This window comes from Ranitomeya variabilis, chromosome 2 (assembly GCF_051348905.1).
Source record: "Ranitomeya variabilis isolate aRanVar5 chromosome 2, aRanVar5.hap1, whole genome shotgun sequence".
NCBI lineage: Eukaryota > Metazoa > Chordata > Amphibia > Anura > Dendrobatidae > Ranitomeya > Ranitomeya variabilis.
The window spans coordinates 151631656-151650088 of NC_135233.1; the positions used below are offsets into that span (position 1 = coordinate 151631656).

An 18433-nucleotide genomic window follows, 5' to 3' on the forward strand; every position below is an offset into this window, starting at 1 on the left:
AAAGTTCTCCACACTCTGAGTTCTCCACACTCTGGACCTGGTCAGAGCTCTGCGAAGGTACGTCTCAAACATGGCATCCTTCAAAAGAACAGATGCTCTGTTCGTTCTCCCGGAAGGTCACAGGAAGGGAGAACGCCACGATAGCCAGGTGGATTCATTCCACCATCCAGGAGTCATATCGAGTCAGAAGTCAGCCCATCCCAGTGGAGATCAGAGCAAACTCGACTCGGGTGGTGGGGACTTCTTGGGCCATTCGGAATCAGGCGACGGCGGAGCAGGTGTGTAAAGCTGCGTCTTGGTCCAGTTTACATACCTTTGCAGAGCACTGTAATATTCACTCTCAGGCTTCAGCGGATGCAAGTCTGGGCAGAAGAACTCTGCAGGCAGTGATGGCGCACATCTAGGCAGTTGTTACATGAACCTAATCCTTTGTGTTGTTTTCACACCCAGGGACTGCTTTGGGACATCCCATGGTCTGTGTCCCCCAATAAGGCGAAGGAGAAATAGGGATTTTTGTGTACTCACCGTAAAATCCTTTTCTCCGAGCCACTCATTGGGGGACACAGCATCCACCCTGTTGGCCTAATGGCTTATATGGCTTTTGCTTGTTCTTTTAAGTTGACATGTTGTACTCTTCTATGTTGTTACGGTTTGTTCCTACTGCTTTTGCACCAAACTGGTTCTCTGGGAGCCAGCACGAGGGTGTATACTGTAGAGGAGGAGCTAACTTTTTTGTGTTAACTTAGTGTCAGCCTCCTAGTGGCAAGCAGCATACACCCATGGTCTGTGTCCCCCAATAAGTGGCTCGGAGAATTTTACGGTGAGTACATAAAAATCTCTGTTTTCTATCACTGTATTTGTGCCGATTCAAAAGCTAACTCTGTGTTACCATTTATACTGCATGGTGAACCATATAAAAAAATGGGAACAATTTTTGAACTCCTGTATATTTGTTCATTCATGTATTCCCAGTGGGTGGAATTTCCAAAATGGGTTGTTTGGTGGTTTCTGCTGTTCTAGCAGTCTAGGTAAATGGATATGAATCATGTGAACTAGGAACCACAAGTGTGCTCCAAATAGTGCTTTTCCTTTCCAAACCCAGCCATGTGGCCAAGCAGTAGTATGAGACCACATGTGGAGTATCACCACATTCAGGGGAAATTGTGTAACAAATTCTTTTCGCCTAATACTTTTTGAAAATGAAAAGTATGTGGCTAAAACAACATTGTTTTTATCTTTGCGGCCAAACAATATAAAATTCTGTGGAATACCAGTGGGGTCAACATTTTCACTACACCCCTGGGTGAATTCATAGAGGGGGGTAGATTGTTAAATGGGGTCACTTTTGATGGTTTCTGCTATTTCAACATCCCAGGGATGCTGCTAATGTGACATGGCACCTGCAGACCATTCCTTCAAAACCTGCACTCCGAAAAGTCGCTCCTTCACTTCTGAGCAACAATCTCAAGATGACAAGAGCGACACTCCCGAAACACCTTCTCCAATGCAGCCAAAAACAGAATGGAGATTTGATTGCTTGTATGGAGAGAGGCCAGACACAGGTTTATATAATGGAAGGGTGTGGTTCCAATAAGCATGACAGCCAATAGATCACGAGGAACTCTAAACCCTTTCCATGCCACAAGAAACCTGATAACTCACGAATGACCGTGAGGCATTACAGTGGACCTGTGTTCAGCTAATCGTCACAATCTTCTAATCTCAAATGTACCACAGATCCCAGTAGAATGTGGCATATTCATGACAATACAAGTGTATGAAGTGAGGCTGCACTGACTGGAAAGCCTTGCCCTCTTGATGGTCCCTGGGTGGGAGTGTGCATATCGCTTATATACCCTCCAGTCCCGGCACAGAAACTGGTGAATCCTTGCAGCGCACAGTGCGTGCGCCGATAGGATTCAAAAGTCTGCCGGCAGACAGAGTGACTGCAGATTTTTCATTTTAGACCGGATAACCTCTTTACCTAATTTTGTATGGTCTATCTATTTTAATGGAATAAAAATTCAAATATTAAAAATTATTAATTTTAATCAAATTTCAGATATTTGCATAAGTAAGCACAAATCATATCTTCTTAAATTTATCACTAACATAAAATACAATGTGTCATGAAAAAACAATCTCAGAATCTTAAGGGAACCTGTCAGCAGGTTTTTAGATCCTAAACTGACCACATCTATGTAAAGTATCTAATACGTCAAGTCTGTGTGTCTGTACCTTTGTATTGTATATCCATTTCTCCATTCTCTAGAAATCTATCAGCGAAAGTTTATGTAAATGAGCAAGTGCTGGGGTCTTGGCTTATGCTCATTCTCAACCTGTTGCAGACCTCCCGACAGGTCCCTCTTCTCTATGACCTGTTTTCCAGCACAAGATCTCGCTCAGGGGCCATCAGTAGCAGGGCATTAGAAGCACATATCTATAGTTTAGCTCTCACAACATCATCAGGACATGTGCCCCCTCCTGTGTGAGATCTCTCTCGGGTGGGAAACCCGGACACAGGGAAGGTGACAGTGATCTGTCAGTCACAGATAGGAGGTGGTAGCACAAACAGGGAGAAAGGACAGAGAGCTGTTAGTGAAGGTCAAACCACTGCTCTTCCAGCAGATTTGTATAAATATTCACCAATGGATTTCTAGAAAATGGAAAAACAGTGCAAAGGTATAGACAAAATCAACATTTCAGATGTTTTACATAGAGACATTCATTTAGGGTCTAAAAACCTGCTGATGGGTTCCTTTAAACACAAAATGTCCATTGATATTTTTTAAGTAATTAGTCAAACAGTGAATATAAACATGTTATTCTATGGGAAATTGGCTGCTGTTTAGGTTCTACTATGAAAATCGGTCACGTGCCCCCCGTTTGCAGACTACAGATTGCTATATCTAGTTGTCTTGCATTTGCTGACTGGATCTCAAATATGAAATTCCTGTGAGCTTTTATTCCACTAACGGCAATATATTATGTCTGCCAACAGGTGGATTTAGTTGACCGTCTGATATTTCTCTAACGATAATGAGGTTGTACCTTTCTGAGTTTGTCAATCATTTCTTCAATGCTGATATCCCCATTCTGAGAGACTTTGCTTTCCATCTGTGTCAGCCACTCGCACAGTTCCTTATTCTTTTCATTGAAGATGGCCCACTCATTAAGCCTCTCGCTGACTTGTTGCCGACGTACAGAGACCTTCAATTAGAGAACACAGAGATGAGGCCGACAAGCTGTTTTTTTTTTGCTTTCCAACAAAAGGGGTGAAAGTGATGTTCTGTAAAAATGCAGGACCCAGCACATCACCTTACACCTACCAAAGCACATTAATGGACCCATCAGTAAGGGCAGCAAGAATGGGACCGTAGGTGAGCAGAAGTATTCTCCTCTAGGTTCTCAGAAGAGAATGCCTCTGACATGTGCATATTCTAGACATTTCCTGTTGGTTTCAACTCAGTAACGAAGACAGGAAACCATCATGTTATTCTACATCACGGTCACATCCTGGGGACAATAAGCTGGCAGAATGCAGACGTACAATCTAATATAAAAGGTGGGAAGTGCTGATCTGCAGGTTGCTGTTCATGGGTAACCCGCCTTTGGTAGCTCACATACACCGATCAGCCATAAGCCTAGCTTCTGTTCTAGGACACAGATGCCTCCGCATGGTCATTTGTCCCACTTCCAACATATCGTTTATAACTGACTGTTCACTCGCTGCATAATATATCCCATGACTTGCCACTGTCACTAGATCATTCACTTTACCCGTCATGTTATGGATGATAGATACATGCCTACTACACTTATTGCTAGTTTTGTCTTCTGGGCGCATAATAATGCATTGAGAGTTCCCTATATTATCCTAATTATTGCAATGCGCAGTGAAACATTGTCATTAACCCTTCACTCACCGTTACATGGAAACTTTGTGTTTTAGTAACAGAAACAACGTTTATCAATCCTTATTTTATTATAAGGATTAAGCGGGTGCAGTTTATATTCTATAATTAAAGGGAACCTGTCACCTGAATTTGGCGGGACCAGTTTTGGGTCATATGGGCGGGGTTTTTGGGTGTTTGATTCACCCTTTCCTTACCCGCTGGCTGCATGCTGGCCGCAGTATTGGATTGAAGTTCATTCTCTGTCCTCCGGAGTACACGCCTGCGCAAGGCAAGATTGCCTTGCGCTGCCATGTACTCCGGAGGACAGAGAATGAACTTCAATCCAATATTGCGGCCAGCATGCAGCCAGCGGGTAAGGAAAGGGTGAATCAAACACCCGAAAACCCCGCCCCTATGACCCAAAACTGGTCCCGCCAAATTCAGGTGACAGGTTCCCTTTAAGCTGCCGCTTTAACGTGCTGTCTCCGCACCTTCATTCACATGGCCTTCCATGAGAGCAGGTTTCTAATCCACCAATCTAATTACCTGATGGCAAAGCTCTTCCCACTGTCTCTGCAGCAATTCAATGCGTTCATTAAGAATGGATATATCATCTGCATTGATGAAGGGGGGAAACGAGTTCTTCAGTTCTGTTAAATGAGCAAGGTCTTCAACCCATCCCTCAACTGCATTTTCAAGCTCCTACAGAAAAAAAAAGTTATGGTGACCAAACTGATATAATGTAGGTAAAGAAAAAGCTTTCATGGGGATTGCAATACCCTGGATCATGGAAATGACTTCACTGCAAGGGTCACCTGTAGGTAACAGGCTGTATGCTCTTCATGCACGGTCAGATGGGTGTCTCATCAATAACAATTCAGCTGCTGTCTCGCACTGGGTCAAACATCCCACTTCCCGGGGGTACAGTAGATTTTACTGGGGAAAGCTAGGCCTAGCCAGGCTTCAGGTAATACAAGATGTCCTGAGTCCATCAGTATGAGAGCTGCTCTGGAAACATCCTCTAAGATGATCAGTAGTCTTAATATGTCATTTGGGCAGGGACCTTCCTGACAGAACCCTTTAAAGGATAATAGCTCTTATTTTCATATTCACACAGCATAAATGCATAAATTTTAAGGCCTAGGAAAGTATAGTAAGAAGCCATAACCTTCTATAGGTGCCGAATTACAGCTCCATAAACACTGCCGTGTATATCTTGTGAAGGATGGGATAGGACCAATCTATGGCTCTATTACAGCTTCTTTGGTGTGGGCAGGAGATGTAGGCTCATGAGTGTTGGGAAGAATTAACATGGTTTTCATACACTTGTAACCTCGAGTTCAGTGTTTGCAAAGATATACTGAAACTAAGTAGATGACTAAATCCAAGAAAAGAAAATGAGAACTGGTTGTCTGAATACATCAAGATTTCTAGGGACACCTGCTTGTAGGAGTTTTTGACGGTGGTACAATATCTTTAGCCATACATTACATATATTTCGCCCTTCCTATTTCTATGGTACCGGTTCACCATCTTGCTCCTTCTTGTAGTACATGTACAGACAGTGTGGTCACTGATACAGGGCATTGACCATGCAGAACAAAGAATTTCAAGACAAAATGTAAAGCACCGAGGTATTTTACTCTTACTGGATGACAGAAAGGTGGAGATATACTGAAACCTAATGGCAATATACACAAGAAAAGAAAGCCATATCTCTAACAGCTATTAGTCCATTCAATGTACAGTATGTCTGGGAAGTGATATTGAGATCTTGCTCTTAGACATTACATTGCTTTCTGAATGCAGATTTCTAATAAATGACTAATGGCAGCAATGTCAGGCAGAATTATTTATATTACCAATTACCCTGCAGAAATGAGCATATAATGCAGTATGATGATATACAGATGCCTCCCACACATGATGAAGCCCACGCGCTCCATGCTGCAGTACCGGAGAGCATTGCTTACCTTGCAGCGGATCTGTTCTGTATGCAGCTCATCATGGTGATCAGGGAGAGGCTGAGAGAGATTTTTCCTGAACGTTCTCAGTTTCTCCAAGGATTCTGCTATTCCCTTATCACACTTCTCCCAGTCCTGAAATTGCAGAGGTATAACGTTATCATTGTCTATATGTGATCCTGAGCCTGTGAAGATTTTGTGATTGTGCGCGGTCTCGGAGCGTGCCCGTCAGAGGATCTACATAAGCAGAAAGCAATCTCTTGCAAGGTCAGGCTATTGAAAAATGAGAAAGCACATCAACTATATAGAATTGCTCGGCACTCCATTTATCTGATGTATTGTGGCGCAGCATATTTTTTGCTAAAAAGAACATTTATTCTTTTGAATCCAAACCCAAAAAATAAAATAATTTCAATGGTGTGCTACACCACTCCTGTACGAATGTTAGGCAGTAATTGTCACAATGAGTTAGTGCCGGATCATCTGCTCGCACATTGCACGGAAATACCAATGGGCTTTCTACCAATTGAAAACCATTCGATTTCTATGAGAAAGGCCATACACATACTTTTAACAGGAATGCGAGCTGCTTCTTCTGCTCTTCCAGTCTCACTGTGGTGGCCTTCCATCTCTCCTGAATGTCAATGAGTTCTGCCTGTAGGGAAGCCTCCGCCTCGCTGTCAGCAGAGAGCAGCAGCTGCTTCCCAGCCTCCACAGTGAGGATGTAGCTGCCTTGCTGCCTGTGGAGCACTCGATCTCGAAGCTGGAACAGCAGAGGAAAATATTCCCTGTTAGTTTTATAGCCCTGACAAATTCTGTAGAGTTCTACACAGGTTGCAATCACTTACACCTCTCGTTTCCTTACACCACATACGTGGAATATTTGGTCAAAAGTATTTGGACACATCTTATTCATTGAGTTCAGGTTTTCATTTACTCCCATTGTCGTGAATATATAAAATCCAGACCCTGGCCATGCTGTCTGGAATTACAACTACTTGTACAAGAATGCCATGTTGTAAAGAGCTCACTGAATTTGAGCGTGATATCTTAGTAGGATGTCACCATAACAAGTCAATCCATGAGATGTCTTCCCTTCTGAAATATTCCTCCATCATCTGTAAGTTGTATTACTGAAAAATGGAAGAATTTAGGGTCCACAGCAGCACAGCTGTGAAGTGAAGACTATGTAAAATTCCAGAGTTGTGTCTCCAAGAGCTAAAGCGTGCAAAAGTAACTCTCTACTGACTTAATAATAACTCTCTGCTGACTCAATACCGATCCACACCTCCACTGGCATTAATATCAACATAAAACTGTGCACTCGAAGCTCCATGACATGGCTTTTTCTGGTAGTGAAATAAAGCTGCATGCAAGCTTTACATCACCAAGCACAATGTCAAGTGTCGGATGTAGTGGTGTAAAGCACACCACTGAAAACTGTAAAACTGTAGCATTGGCGTGTTCTGTGAAGTCTGATAGATGAATCTGGATGTAGAGAATGCCAGGACATTATCAAACGGAAAGGTTTGGTGGAGGATGGTTAACACTATATGTTTTTTTCAGGGGTTGGCCTAGTCCACTACTATGACAACCCCGTTATACTAAATGTTCATCTCTGACAAAACAATAAAGCCTATACTCACCTCCCATGTCGGCGTTAATCCTGTGGTGTCGGCACTCGCTCTCCCCGGGGCTGTGATGCGATGTTGTGACACTGGCCCCAATCAGCACTGCCGTCACTCTCTCCGCCTTCGTATGAACTGAACATGAAGATGAAGCCAGGGCTGCAGCTGATCCTGGACTTCCTCTTCATGTTCAGTTCGTCCAAAGGAGGAGACAGTGACGCCATCGCTGACTGTGTGCCAGGTATCACATGTCATTACACTGCATCACAGCCCCTGGACCGCGAGTGCCGAAACTGCTGGAAAGGAGCCGGAATGGGAGGTGAGTATAGACTTTATTATTTTATTGGGGCCGAACATTTAGTTTAAGAAGGGGTTTTCCTAGTAATGGACAACCCCTTCAGTATACCAAGACATTTTGGACAATAGTATGTTTCCAGTTTTGTGGGAATAGTTTGCCCTTTTCTGTTCCAGCATGACTTTGTCCCAGTGCATAAAGCAAACGCCATAAAGACATGGTTGGGTAAGATTAGTATAGAAGAAGTTGGCAGACCCGTACAGAAGCTTGAACTCAACCCCATAATCCTCCTGATTATCTAGAATTGAGATTGCTAGCCAGGTCCTTCCTCCAATATCAGTATCAGACCTCACAAATCCTCTTCTGGATGAATGTGCAAAAATTCCAGCATACGTGCCCCAAAATCTTGTATGAAGCCTTCACATAAGAATGGAAGCTGTAAGAAACCTACCCAGAAGAGTAGAAGGTGGACTAGCTCCATATTAATGCCTATGAATTTTCATAAAATCTCCTGAGGATGGAATGTGTAAGTATCCCAATACATTTGCACATTTAGTGTACATTCTATGGCTAATTTCATCAAAATCCATAATAGTATGGTTTTAAAACTGCAATAGCACTCAAAGTACCTGGAGGAAACCCAAGCTCCATACAGATATTGCCCAGCACAGCAAGGAAAACAATGTAACCACTGAGCCATAAAGCTGCTCCCATCATGGATCATGGAGAGTATGTATAGTAAAGCTCTGCTCACATCGTCATCAGATTTTCCACTCGGATTTTAGGATCCTACTCTTATCACCAAAACACAGACTCTATTGGGGTTATTTGGGTGCTGCAAATATGAACAGAGCCTAATCAACAAGGTGTAACATGGTTTTCTTTCTTTAGGAGGAGTCTCTGGTTTCCTTGGTTTGGAATTGCTCTCTAAATTTTGAAGTTAATTTTGTAACAATTACCAAAAAACCCTAATTCACATTTATGTTTCCGATTACCAATGCTGTAATAATACAACTGACATTAGGCAATGGTGATTCAGAGTATATAAGGCACATAGGACATATTATTAGGTATGCAAATCTACGAGCAGCATGATTTAAGGTCAGAGACTCTGATTCCAGGGATCACTTACTCTACTGGTTGCTGCAGTTTTGATTAAAAACTGTTCTATCTGCTACATGTCTAGCAGTTCTCTGAATACTGAGCTCTATATAACCCCGCCCACACTACTAATTGGCAGCTTTCAGTGTACACTGTGTGTAGGCAGAAAGATGCCAATCAGTGGTGGGGCATGGCTGGACTACATGGCAGCAGGTTTATTGATTCCCTACTGATAATTTCCTGCTAATAAAACAATGATTTTTTTTAAAACATCAATAAGCAATCCAGTAAGTTACACATCACTGGAAACAGGGTCTCTGACTCTACATTAATCTGCCCTAAAATTAGGTGGCAAAAACTTGGTGTCAGATTTAAAAATCATGTGACAAGTATGCTGCTCAGCTGACCAATTCCAATGCTCAATCTGGTAAGCTGCATGGCGGTCTAAATGAACTGATAAAGTTATTGCGAACTCCATTGTTTAAATTGTCACCTTAACCATATTTTTCCATGGGTGGAATAAGAAGGATGCACTGTGCATTGGAAACATGTTGGAGTTGTCTATATACTACTCTGATGGATTCTGTGGCTCTTTGAAGACAAAATATACGTTGTTTATTTGGACACCTCTCCTTACTTGGTTGAGTAGGAAAGATGTTGATTTATCCTGTTGTGTAGTAGAATATAATAGTAATTTATCATTTACATCAAGGAAGCCAAATCTTACTATCTGTCATGTAATAATAAAAAAGACGTCTATTGATTTCTGGAAAGCGAAGATGTACCTGGACTTCATCTAGTAGGGTTCTGGCTTGCTGAAGTGGTATAGGGATACTTCCCAGGCCGGTCACTGGCTGATAGGACATCTCCACGAGCCATTTCCTCAGTTTTTCTGCCATCTCCCTATAGCGCTGCCATTGGCGTATCTGGCTATCAATGATGCCTCTCCTTTGCTGAGCGCGTCGGATCACTCCTTGCCACTGATTACTTAGCAAGGTCAGCTTGAGGCTGAACTCATCCCTAAGAGATGAAAGTGAGAGTGATAGTTAAATCTGGAAAAGATCATACTAATCTTGTGTGGAATCAAAAAGATTTTTTTTGTCCTCTGGAAATAATGTTCCTCTTCTAAGACAGAAAATTGTTATTACATAGAGCATATGAAATTATATGAAATCGCAGAAAAAGACTGACGACTCTTTAATACATTTATAGTGATTCTGTACCTATCATCCACTTGTCCTTGCTCAAGAAGACTTTGTCCATCGGCAATTATTGAGTGCAAAATCTGTTGGCGGCTGAACATTTCGGCTTGAAATAGCTGACAATGGAAAAAAAAGGCCGTCAATGGCTGTCACAGATAGCTTCTTGGAGAGCAGTGCCGGTTTGCTAGCTAAGCAGAGATGGAGGGTTTGGCACGCCGTTCCCTGGACATTTACTGACCTGTCACGATATTGAGACATTGCCACCTTTTCAAGACATTTTGCAACAGTCAGTAAAAAACTTTTGTTACATCTTTTCTGCCTTTTCCCTTACTACCACAAATACACTCTTCTTGTCAATGGCCTGTCACATCCCAAAGAAAGGCAGAAGATGGGAAAAGAAGAGTGTACAACATTTTCCAACTAACTTGCATATCAGCTCTAGTCAGCCATCTTGAATCTTGACATAGTTCTGCAAGTTCTTGTTAACAGACACCCACCATCTTATCTGAAATCTTACACATGTAATGTACTGGGGCAGGATTTTTTAAGATTATTGTACAATGCTTGGCTTGCAGGCTATACCCACATAATTAAAAAAACAGAGCATGTTTAGAAAATTAAGCCAGGAGGGAATGCTGCAAAATTTCAGCCCCAAAGCTGAGTGCACTCTGGTCTTTAATAAAAGCTGTAATTGGGAGGAGTGCAGGATCAGCAATGCAATATATTTACAAAATTACTCATTTTTGTATGGAAATTATATAAACTGTAAAATTGTGAGAACTATTGTGAGCATTAACTTACAGCCTTAAGCTTTAATTACAGTGAATCTAAGCCCTATGGTTAATGTATACCCATGAAAAGGTGGTACCAGAGGGGTAAAACTCAAGGACAGAGGGGGGTGACCATGACCATGTCAGTAGGGAAAGGAGGCCTGCCTGGAGTGTGGCCAGTGGCTGCTTTAACTGTATCCGTGTTTTCAGCTAAAAACTGTGGCAGATTAGAGAGCCCATGGCCTCCTGCTCTACCACTAGCTCTGGTAAGTCCAAGACTACTTAAGGCCTGTGGCCAATGGAGTATGTGGATGAGGTCAGCCAGCGTGATGATGTCACATCATTGTGCCGCCTTCACCATTGGTAGCGGGCTGCAGAGAGAAGGATGGTGCCGTTTGAGTTTGATTTTTTTTATTTAAAATCAGTGCATGAAAAGTCACAAAAGGGGGACATCTTTAGTATGTGAAGGTAGAGAGGGAAAATTACTTTTGTATGGGTTAAAAGGGGTATTATTTTTGTAGGGAAACACAAAGACAGCATTATTATTATATGGAGGCACAACGGGGGCATTATTACTATATGGAGGCACAAAGGGGCATTATTATTAAATGGAGGCACAAAGGGGGCATTATTATTATTATATGGTGGCACAAAGGGGGGCATTATTATTATTATTTGGAGACACAAAGGGGGGCATTATTATTGTATGGGGCATAAAGCAGGGCATTGTAAATGGAGCATAACTTCCGCAATTGGGAACTACTACTGTGTGAAGACATAGACAGGACATTATAACTGTGTCGAGGTAAATGGGGTGCGGTGATATTTGTGGAGGGGCACAAAACGAGCATATGGCAATGCGGGATAGTATTCTTTCTGTGTAGAACGCAAGTTACCAGCAGTTTGTTAAGAGGTACACATACAAGATGTGGTTGGTATGACGTTTTCATGGCAGTCTGAGACAGACAGAGAAGAGTACCGGTAAATGAGACATACGTATGACTTTGATCAAAAAGAACATCAATATAATTGGTGCGTTACTGGATTTATCTGTAAATAATACACATATATATGTTATACAGGTCACCCGTGTACTACTGGTATCTACCACTGTATAGTGTTTGTTAATGATCAGCATGGTGCTATTAAATGATTACTATGTTGTGGTAATATGTGGGCATGGTGTGGCTGTATTTTTTATTCCCAATGCAATAGAATGGTTGGTAGTACTGATGTTCGTATAATGAGTTTTGTTCAGTAAGAATTCAGGGGTATTTGTTACTGTTATAGTGGTATTCTTTGTTAGTGGTAAGAAGGTGTTGCTTATATATTGTGATATATATTATCTTATATATTTATGATTTTTTTTGTTTGTTTTCTTTTAGGGAGGTGGAACATATATCCTTATAGCAAGGCCACAGGAGACCAGACATCCTGGGGACCCAGATTAAAAATTTGTGCTTGGGACCAAAGGACTCTAGTTATGGCCCTGTGTGGTGTATACAATAGGGCTCTGGAGTAACCTCTAGGGTACGTGCACACACTGAGTTTTTGTCTCAAAAACTGAAGGATCTCCTAGTACCCTCAAAGTGAATGATTTTCCTTATGTCTCATGTCCATGTTGCTTATTTTTTTCCTTCCAGATGAAATTTTGCAGCATGTCAATTCTTTCAGCATTTTTGCAGCAGACTTCACCCTTACTAATGAGTGGGGAAAACTATGTAACAAAAACGCACGTTATTTACGCAGTATTCTTCCTGCTGAGAGATGCAGAGATTTCTGTTGCAAATACTTAACATGTGCACATACCCTTAGGTCTTTGCACATGTAATAAAACTTGCCAGTGTGGGTTTGAACAGAATGAGCAATAACCCAGTCCGCCTTTATTACTTACCTCATGTGCCCTTTGCTGCTCTAAAAGGCTCTGGTAATTTCCAGGGATCTCCACCGCAAGCTTCTGCTCTGTCTGTATTAAAAACTCCATCCAGGTCTCACATTTTTCCAAAAAGGTCTGATGATGTAGTAAGAAAGACTGTAATTTGCTGCAAAAGAACCAATCATTCAGAAGGATTGCTGAACATTAAGAACATAAAAAAACAGTAAACCTACATGAAAATACAAAGTGAACCTACCTACAGAGACAATGCAGAAAGCTTGAGCTTCATATTTACTTTTCTAAAACTCAAATTTCTAAATATCCCATGTTACACTGAATCCTCGCAAATAACCAATAATAAGACTATAATAAACACGATAACCAGATTCTGCCACTATAACTCTCCAACTAGAATCACATGCTGAAGATATGAAGGTTTCATATAATCAAGTTTACTCTTTGAAAAGACGTTACAATGAGAATCACACTAAAAGGGTGTTTGATGAACTGAACCAAATCCACCCATGAAAGAGCATAAGATCTCGTAACTAGAGATGATCAAATCTGAACTGTAAAAGTTTGTGGTTCGTACTGGACACCTAGTGTCAGGTGCTGAACTCTGAACACAGACTTCTACCTGGAACTCTGTTTTAGGCTGGAGTCACACACAACGTATAAAAAAATCGGTCCGCTTTACACGGACGAGAATTGCAGAAATGTTCCCTGAACAGTGATCCGTATGTCATCCGTGTGCAGTGCGAGGATGCGATTTTCTCGCATGTAAGCATCCGTGTGACATCCATATGGCGAGATTTTCTCGCCGGCTTGCAAAATGGACATATAATGGATCCATGACCTCAAATATTCATGAAAGCATATATATAGTCTATATATTTCATTCAGAGCTAGACAGGAAAATAGCCGATAATTCAATTGTCGGCATCTGTAAAATCATTACAGAACCCGACAGGATATGAGACATGGTTTACATACAGTAAACCATTGCATATCCCTTATATTTTTATATATCCCTCACTAATAATGTTAGTAGTGTGTGCGTGTGTAAAATTTTGGAGCTGTAGGTGTTAAAGAATTAAATCACGGAAAAAACTGGCGTGGGCTCCCGCGCAATTTTCTCCACCAGAGAGGGAAAGCCAGTGACTGAGGGCAGATATTAATAGCCTAGAGAGGGACCATGGTTGTTGCCCCCCTGGCAAAAAACATCTGCCCCCAGCCACCCCAGAAAAGGCGCATCTTACAGATGCGCCTATTCTGGCACTTAGCCTCTCTCTTCCTACTGCCCTGTAGCGGTGGCATATGGGGTAATAAGGGGTTAATGTCACCTTGCTATTGTAAGGTGACATTAAGCCTAATTAATAATGGAGAGGTGTCAATAAGACACCTATCCATTACACTGGTCAACAGCATTTTTGGTGCCAAAGATATTTAATCGAATTTAGGGTATTTTTGGGGTGCTGATTCTGAATATGTCATCAGTTTTGCCAGATTGGCTCAAGTTTTTGAGATTTTTGGTATCTTATTTATAGCACTTGTTGGTAAATGCGACGCATCATCTCATTAATTTCTTTGGATTAGTACTTGAACTGAGCAGTTCTCAATATAGTTTTGTGTTAATTAGTGTTCTAAAAGTTTGTTCATAGCTTGATTTTTGCACTAACTTTATGTTGTTGTCTGTTTTCCAGTGAAAAGCATGAACTCATCAAGAAGAAGTTGTCTTAACGATCCAGACTCATTCTGTTACATTTGTGGTGAATACACACTGCCAAAACATAGAAGAAACATAACAGACTTCGTAAAAAAAGTGTATTTTGCCTATTTTGGGGTTATGCTTGGGGACCAAGACAAGTTTTGGGCACCACACATAGTGTGCAAAGCATGTATCGAATTATTACGAAAATGGAGCAAAGGACAAAGAAAAAGCTTCAAATTTGGTGTTCCAATGGTGTGGAGAGAGCCAAAAAATCATCATGATGACTGTTATTTATGGTAAACACAGGTACAGGCACATCTTCACAATGAGGGACAGGCCTTCTTGCAGATTCCATGTTACTCCCATTTTCGTTTCTTATGCTTATTGAATCCTTGCACTTGCACTGCACAGAAATAACAGTCATCATGATGATTTTTTGGCTCTCTCCACACCATTGGAACACCAAATTTGAAGCTTTTTCTTTGTCCTTTGCTCCATTTTCGTAATAATTCGATACATGCTTTGCACACTATGTGTGGTGCCCAAAACTTGTCTTGGTCCCCAAGCATAACCCCAAAATAGGCAAAATACACTTTTTTTTACGAAGTCTGTTATGTTTCTTCTATGTTTTGGCAGTGTGTATTCACCACAAATGTAACAGAATGAGTCTGGATCGTTAAGACAACTTCTTCTTGATGAGTTCATGCTTTTCACTGGAAAACAGACAACAACATAAAGTTAGTGCAAAAATCAAGCTATGAACAAACTTTTAGAACACTAATTAACACAAAACTATATTGAGAACTGCTCAGTTCAAGTACTAATCCAAAGAAATTAATGAGATGATGCGTCGCATTTACCAACAAGTGCTATAAATAAGATACCAAAAATCTCAAAAACTTGAGCCAATCTGGCAAAACTGATAGCATATTCAGAATCAGCACCCCAAAAATACCCCAAATTCATTAAAATATTTTGGACACCAGAAAAAAAATTTTTTTTTTGTTGACCTGTGTTATTAATCCACTAGTATGAAAGGATTAAAAAATACACACACATGCAGAATAAAGTCTTTTAATTAAATAATTAAAACACAGGTTTTCCATCTTTATTGCACTCTCAATCCAAGCAAAGCCCTCGTTCTCCTGTAAAAAATTGTGAAATAAAAAAACAACAATATCCCATGCCTGTCCGCCGTACAGTCAAGTCCTACGCTGCAATCCACATCAAGGGGTTAAATAGTTTACAACCGGGAGCAGTGCTAATGCTACCGCCCTGACTGTAAACCACTGTGTAATGAATGAAAAGCTGCCTGCGCAGCCTCCCCCCGGAAGTCTGCGCATGCTCAGTGACGTCAGCGGTAGTCACGGTGGCTGTGCAGACTCCCCGCCTGATGCGGTGAACTTGACAGCGTGGAAAAATGATCAGAAACTTTCCCACGCTAATGAGTTCATGACCGATCAGGCGGGGAGGCTGGACAGCATGCTGCAATTGTCACTGACACTCGGCCGAGTCTTGGCTCACTCGCCGAGTGATGTCCATTATACGCTGACACTGGCAATGGAGAAGATGGAGAAATTCATTTCTCTGCCTCCTCAGTAGTTGTGCTCCGATCTGCTCTGTGTGAGAGGCTCGGAGCACAGACGCATGACACTCGGCTCCCACTCACAGCAGAGCAGGAGCCGAGGGTCAATAGCATTTTGCATCTGATGCTCTCGCATCGGATGTAATACGCTAGTGTGACTCCGGCCTACAGGAAGAAGTGGTTCAACTGAAGTTATCATAAACTGAATTAATTTTCATTAAGATTTAGATAGTAAACAATCAATGTATATGAATGTGTGTGTGTGTATATACTGTATATATATATATATATATATATATATATATATATGTATATATATATATATATATATATATATATATATATATATGTATATACACATACACACGGTACTGTGCAAAAGTAAATAAGGCAAGTGAGGAAAAAATGCTGTGAAGTATGAATGCCTTCAAAAATAGAAGTGATAATAGTTTATTTTATCAAATCCTTTTGTCTCTTCATGTATTACTAGGAAGACACCTATTAGGAAGGCATACGATTGGTTATGAATTTCTTCTGTAGCACGATAATAACCACAAACATAATGCCAATGTCGTTCAAAAGGTTGTCTGGCCTTAGGGTACAAAGCTGCAGTCATTGAGTATTCTTTGGTGGCGGCACCAGGAGCGGCAGGAGCTTGACCGCAAGTATGTGATTTGAATTCATGCGGTCATGTGCCAAATAGATGGGTGCAGACTCGCTCAATGCAAGTGTAGGCCGGACATAGTCTAGTCGGAATGTGGCTGGCAGAATGTAAATCACATATTTGTGGTCACATGACTGCCTGCTCCCGACACCAGTGAATCCTCACAGCACGCAGTGACTGCAGACTTGTCTAAGGCCAGACAGCCCCTTTAAGCACTGTCTTCAGAGTAAAGAACAACAAGGAGTCCTGGAAGTGATGATATGGCCTTCATATAGCCCTGATCTTAACATCATTGAGACTGTGAGGTATTCCATGAAGCGACAGGAGGGTTTATGGAAGCATACATCCACAGAAGATCTGCGGTTTATTCTCCAAGATGTTTGGAACAACCTCCCTGTCGAATTCGTTCAAAATCTGTGCGCATGTACACCTAGAAGAACTGATGCTTTGTTACTGTTTTTAACGCAAAGGATGGTCATGCCAAACATTGATTTAATTTAGATTTCTCCCTTGTTCATCCAATTTTTTTAATTGATACAAATAAACTAAGAACGCTTCTATTTTTGAAAACATTCTTACGTTTCAGCATTTTTTGCACAGTGTTGTATATTTGTACACAGTATTTTAGAGATGGGAGAATCATTTTGCAGGTCTGCTGGATGGGATGCCTGCGAATCTCCCTACTCCCCCCATTGTTGGATCTTCATTCGATTAGCCGGGCTGGGGCAATGTCATGTTTGAGGCATGATGCACATGTGACATTGTGCCAACCTAATTAAAAGAACAGATGGAAACACTGGGAAGTAATCACATTTCCCATCCAGCAGTCACAAATTACTGATCGGAGTCAATGCCAACTAGGAATACATGAGCAATGTACAATTATTAACCTTACCTGAACCTTTCTGTTGTCTGAGAGGAGGCCATTGCCCAATTCCTATTCAAACATTGCATGCGTTTGATTTCTTTATCATTCAGTGGCAGTCGATATCCTAACTCATTGAGACGATCCAAGTCTGGTGCCATGCTGCTAAACTTTAACATCTGCCTCTGCAACACAGAAGTATATGAGACATATGAAGCACACCCTTCTACAAAGCAGCATGTATTCTGTAGAATCAGGCACGGGCCTGGGCATTTGCTTACTTTGAGCTCCTCCATCCTCTCTTGAATTGTGGAGAGGTCTGACGATCGGTTCGGGTCCTGTCCATTTAGAACATCTCCTGCTTCTAGGAGCCACATTTCTAGGTCTTCAAGACTCTTTACAAATGTTTCATAATCCAGGACACCCGCCTGCAACAAAACCAACAGTAACAACTAAATATCATGTTTCCATTTAGCTTAGTACGGAAAAGGAAATATTTCAATATGTATTATACATAAAAATAGTTTTAGATAAATCAGCTAGCTGTCTACTTTAAAAAAATCAGAAAGATTAGAATTTTTATTGTATGTCGTGTTGGAAATGGTCATGAGTGACTTGCTCCACAATGCAGAAAACGTTATGCCATTTAATGATACTAGACACTGAATATCACAATAATCAGACGCCGGAACCTGTTATGATGTATTATGCTATATGCGTCATGATTAAAGTGCACATGACCGCTGCAGCTAATCACTGGACTTAGAGAAGTTGGTCAGCGCAAGAATACTGAGCCCAGTGATTGGGCGCAACAGTCACAAGTGGTATAGTCATAATGTCACTGCAGCCTGGCAGTGAAGACCGGAGCGAGGGTAA

The 18433-nt window shown here is 41.3% G+C and overlaps 1 protein-coding gene across 5 annotated transcripts in view; it reads right to left on the reverse strand.

Annotated features, from left to right (window-relative positions):
• Positions 1–18433, reverse strand: part of SYNE1 (spectrin repeat containing nuclear envelope protein 1) — a 667130-nt gene that overhangs the window by 83494 nt on the left and 565203 nt on the right. For all 5 annotated transcript variants that reach the window (XM_077283091.1, XM_077283090.1, XM_077283089.1 and 2 more), the window contains 9 exons: positions 17839–17985; positions 17588–17742; positions 12751–12898; positions 10108–10202; positions 9670–9904; positions 6429–6623; positions 5870–5995; positions 4443–4598; positions 3052–3210 (listed from right to left, as the gene is read on the reverse strand). In XM_077283091.1, the coding sequence (XP_077139206.1) occupies positions 3052–3210; positions 4443–4598; positions 5870–5995; positions 6429–6623; positions 9670–9904; positions 10108–10202; positions 12751–12898; positions 17588–17742; positions 17839–17985 (1416 nt within the window). The remainder of the gene's footprint in view (positions 1–3051; positions 3211–4442; positions 4599–5869; positions 5996–6428; positions 6624–9669; positions 9905–10107; positions 10203–12750; positions 12899–17587; positions 17743–17838; positions 17986–18433) is intronic.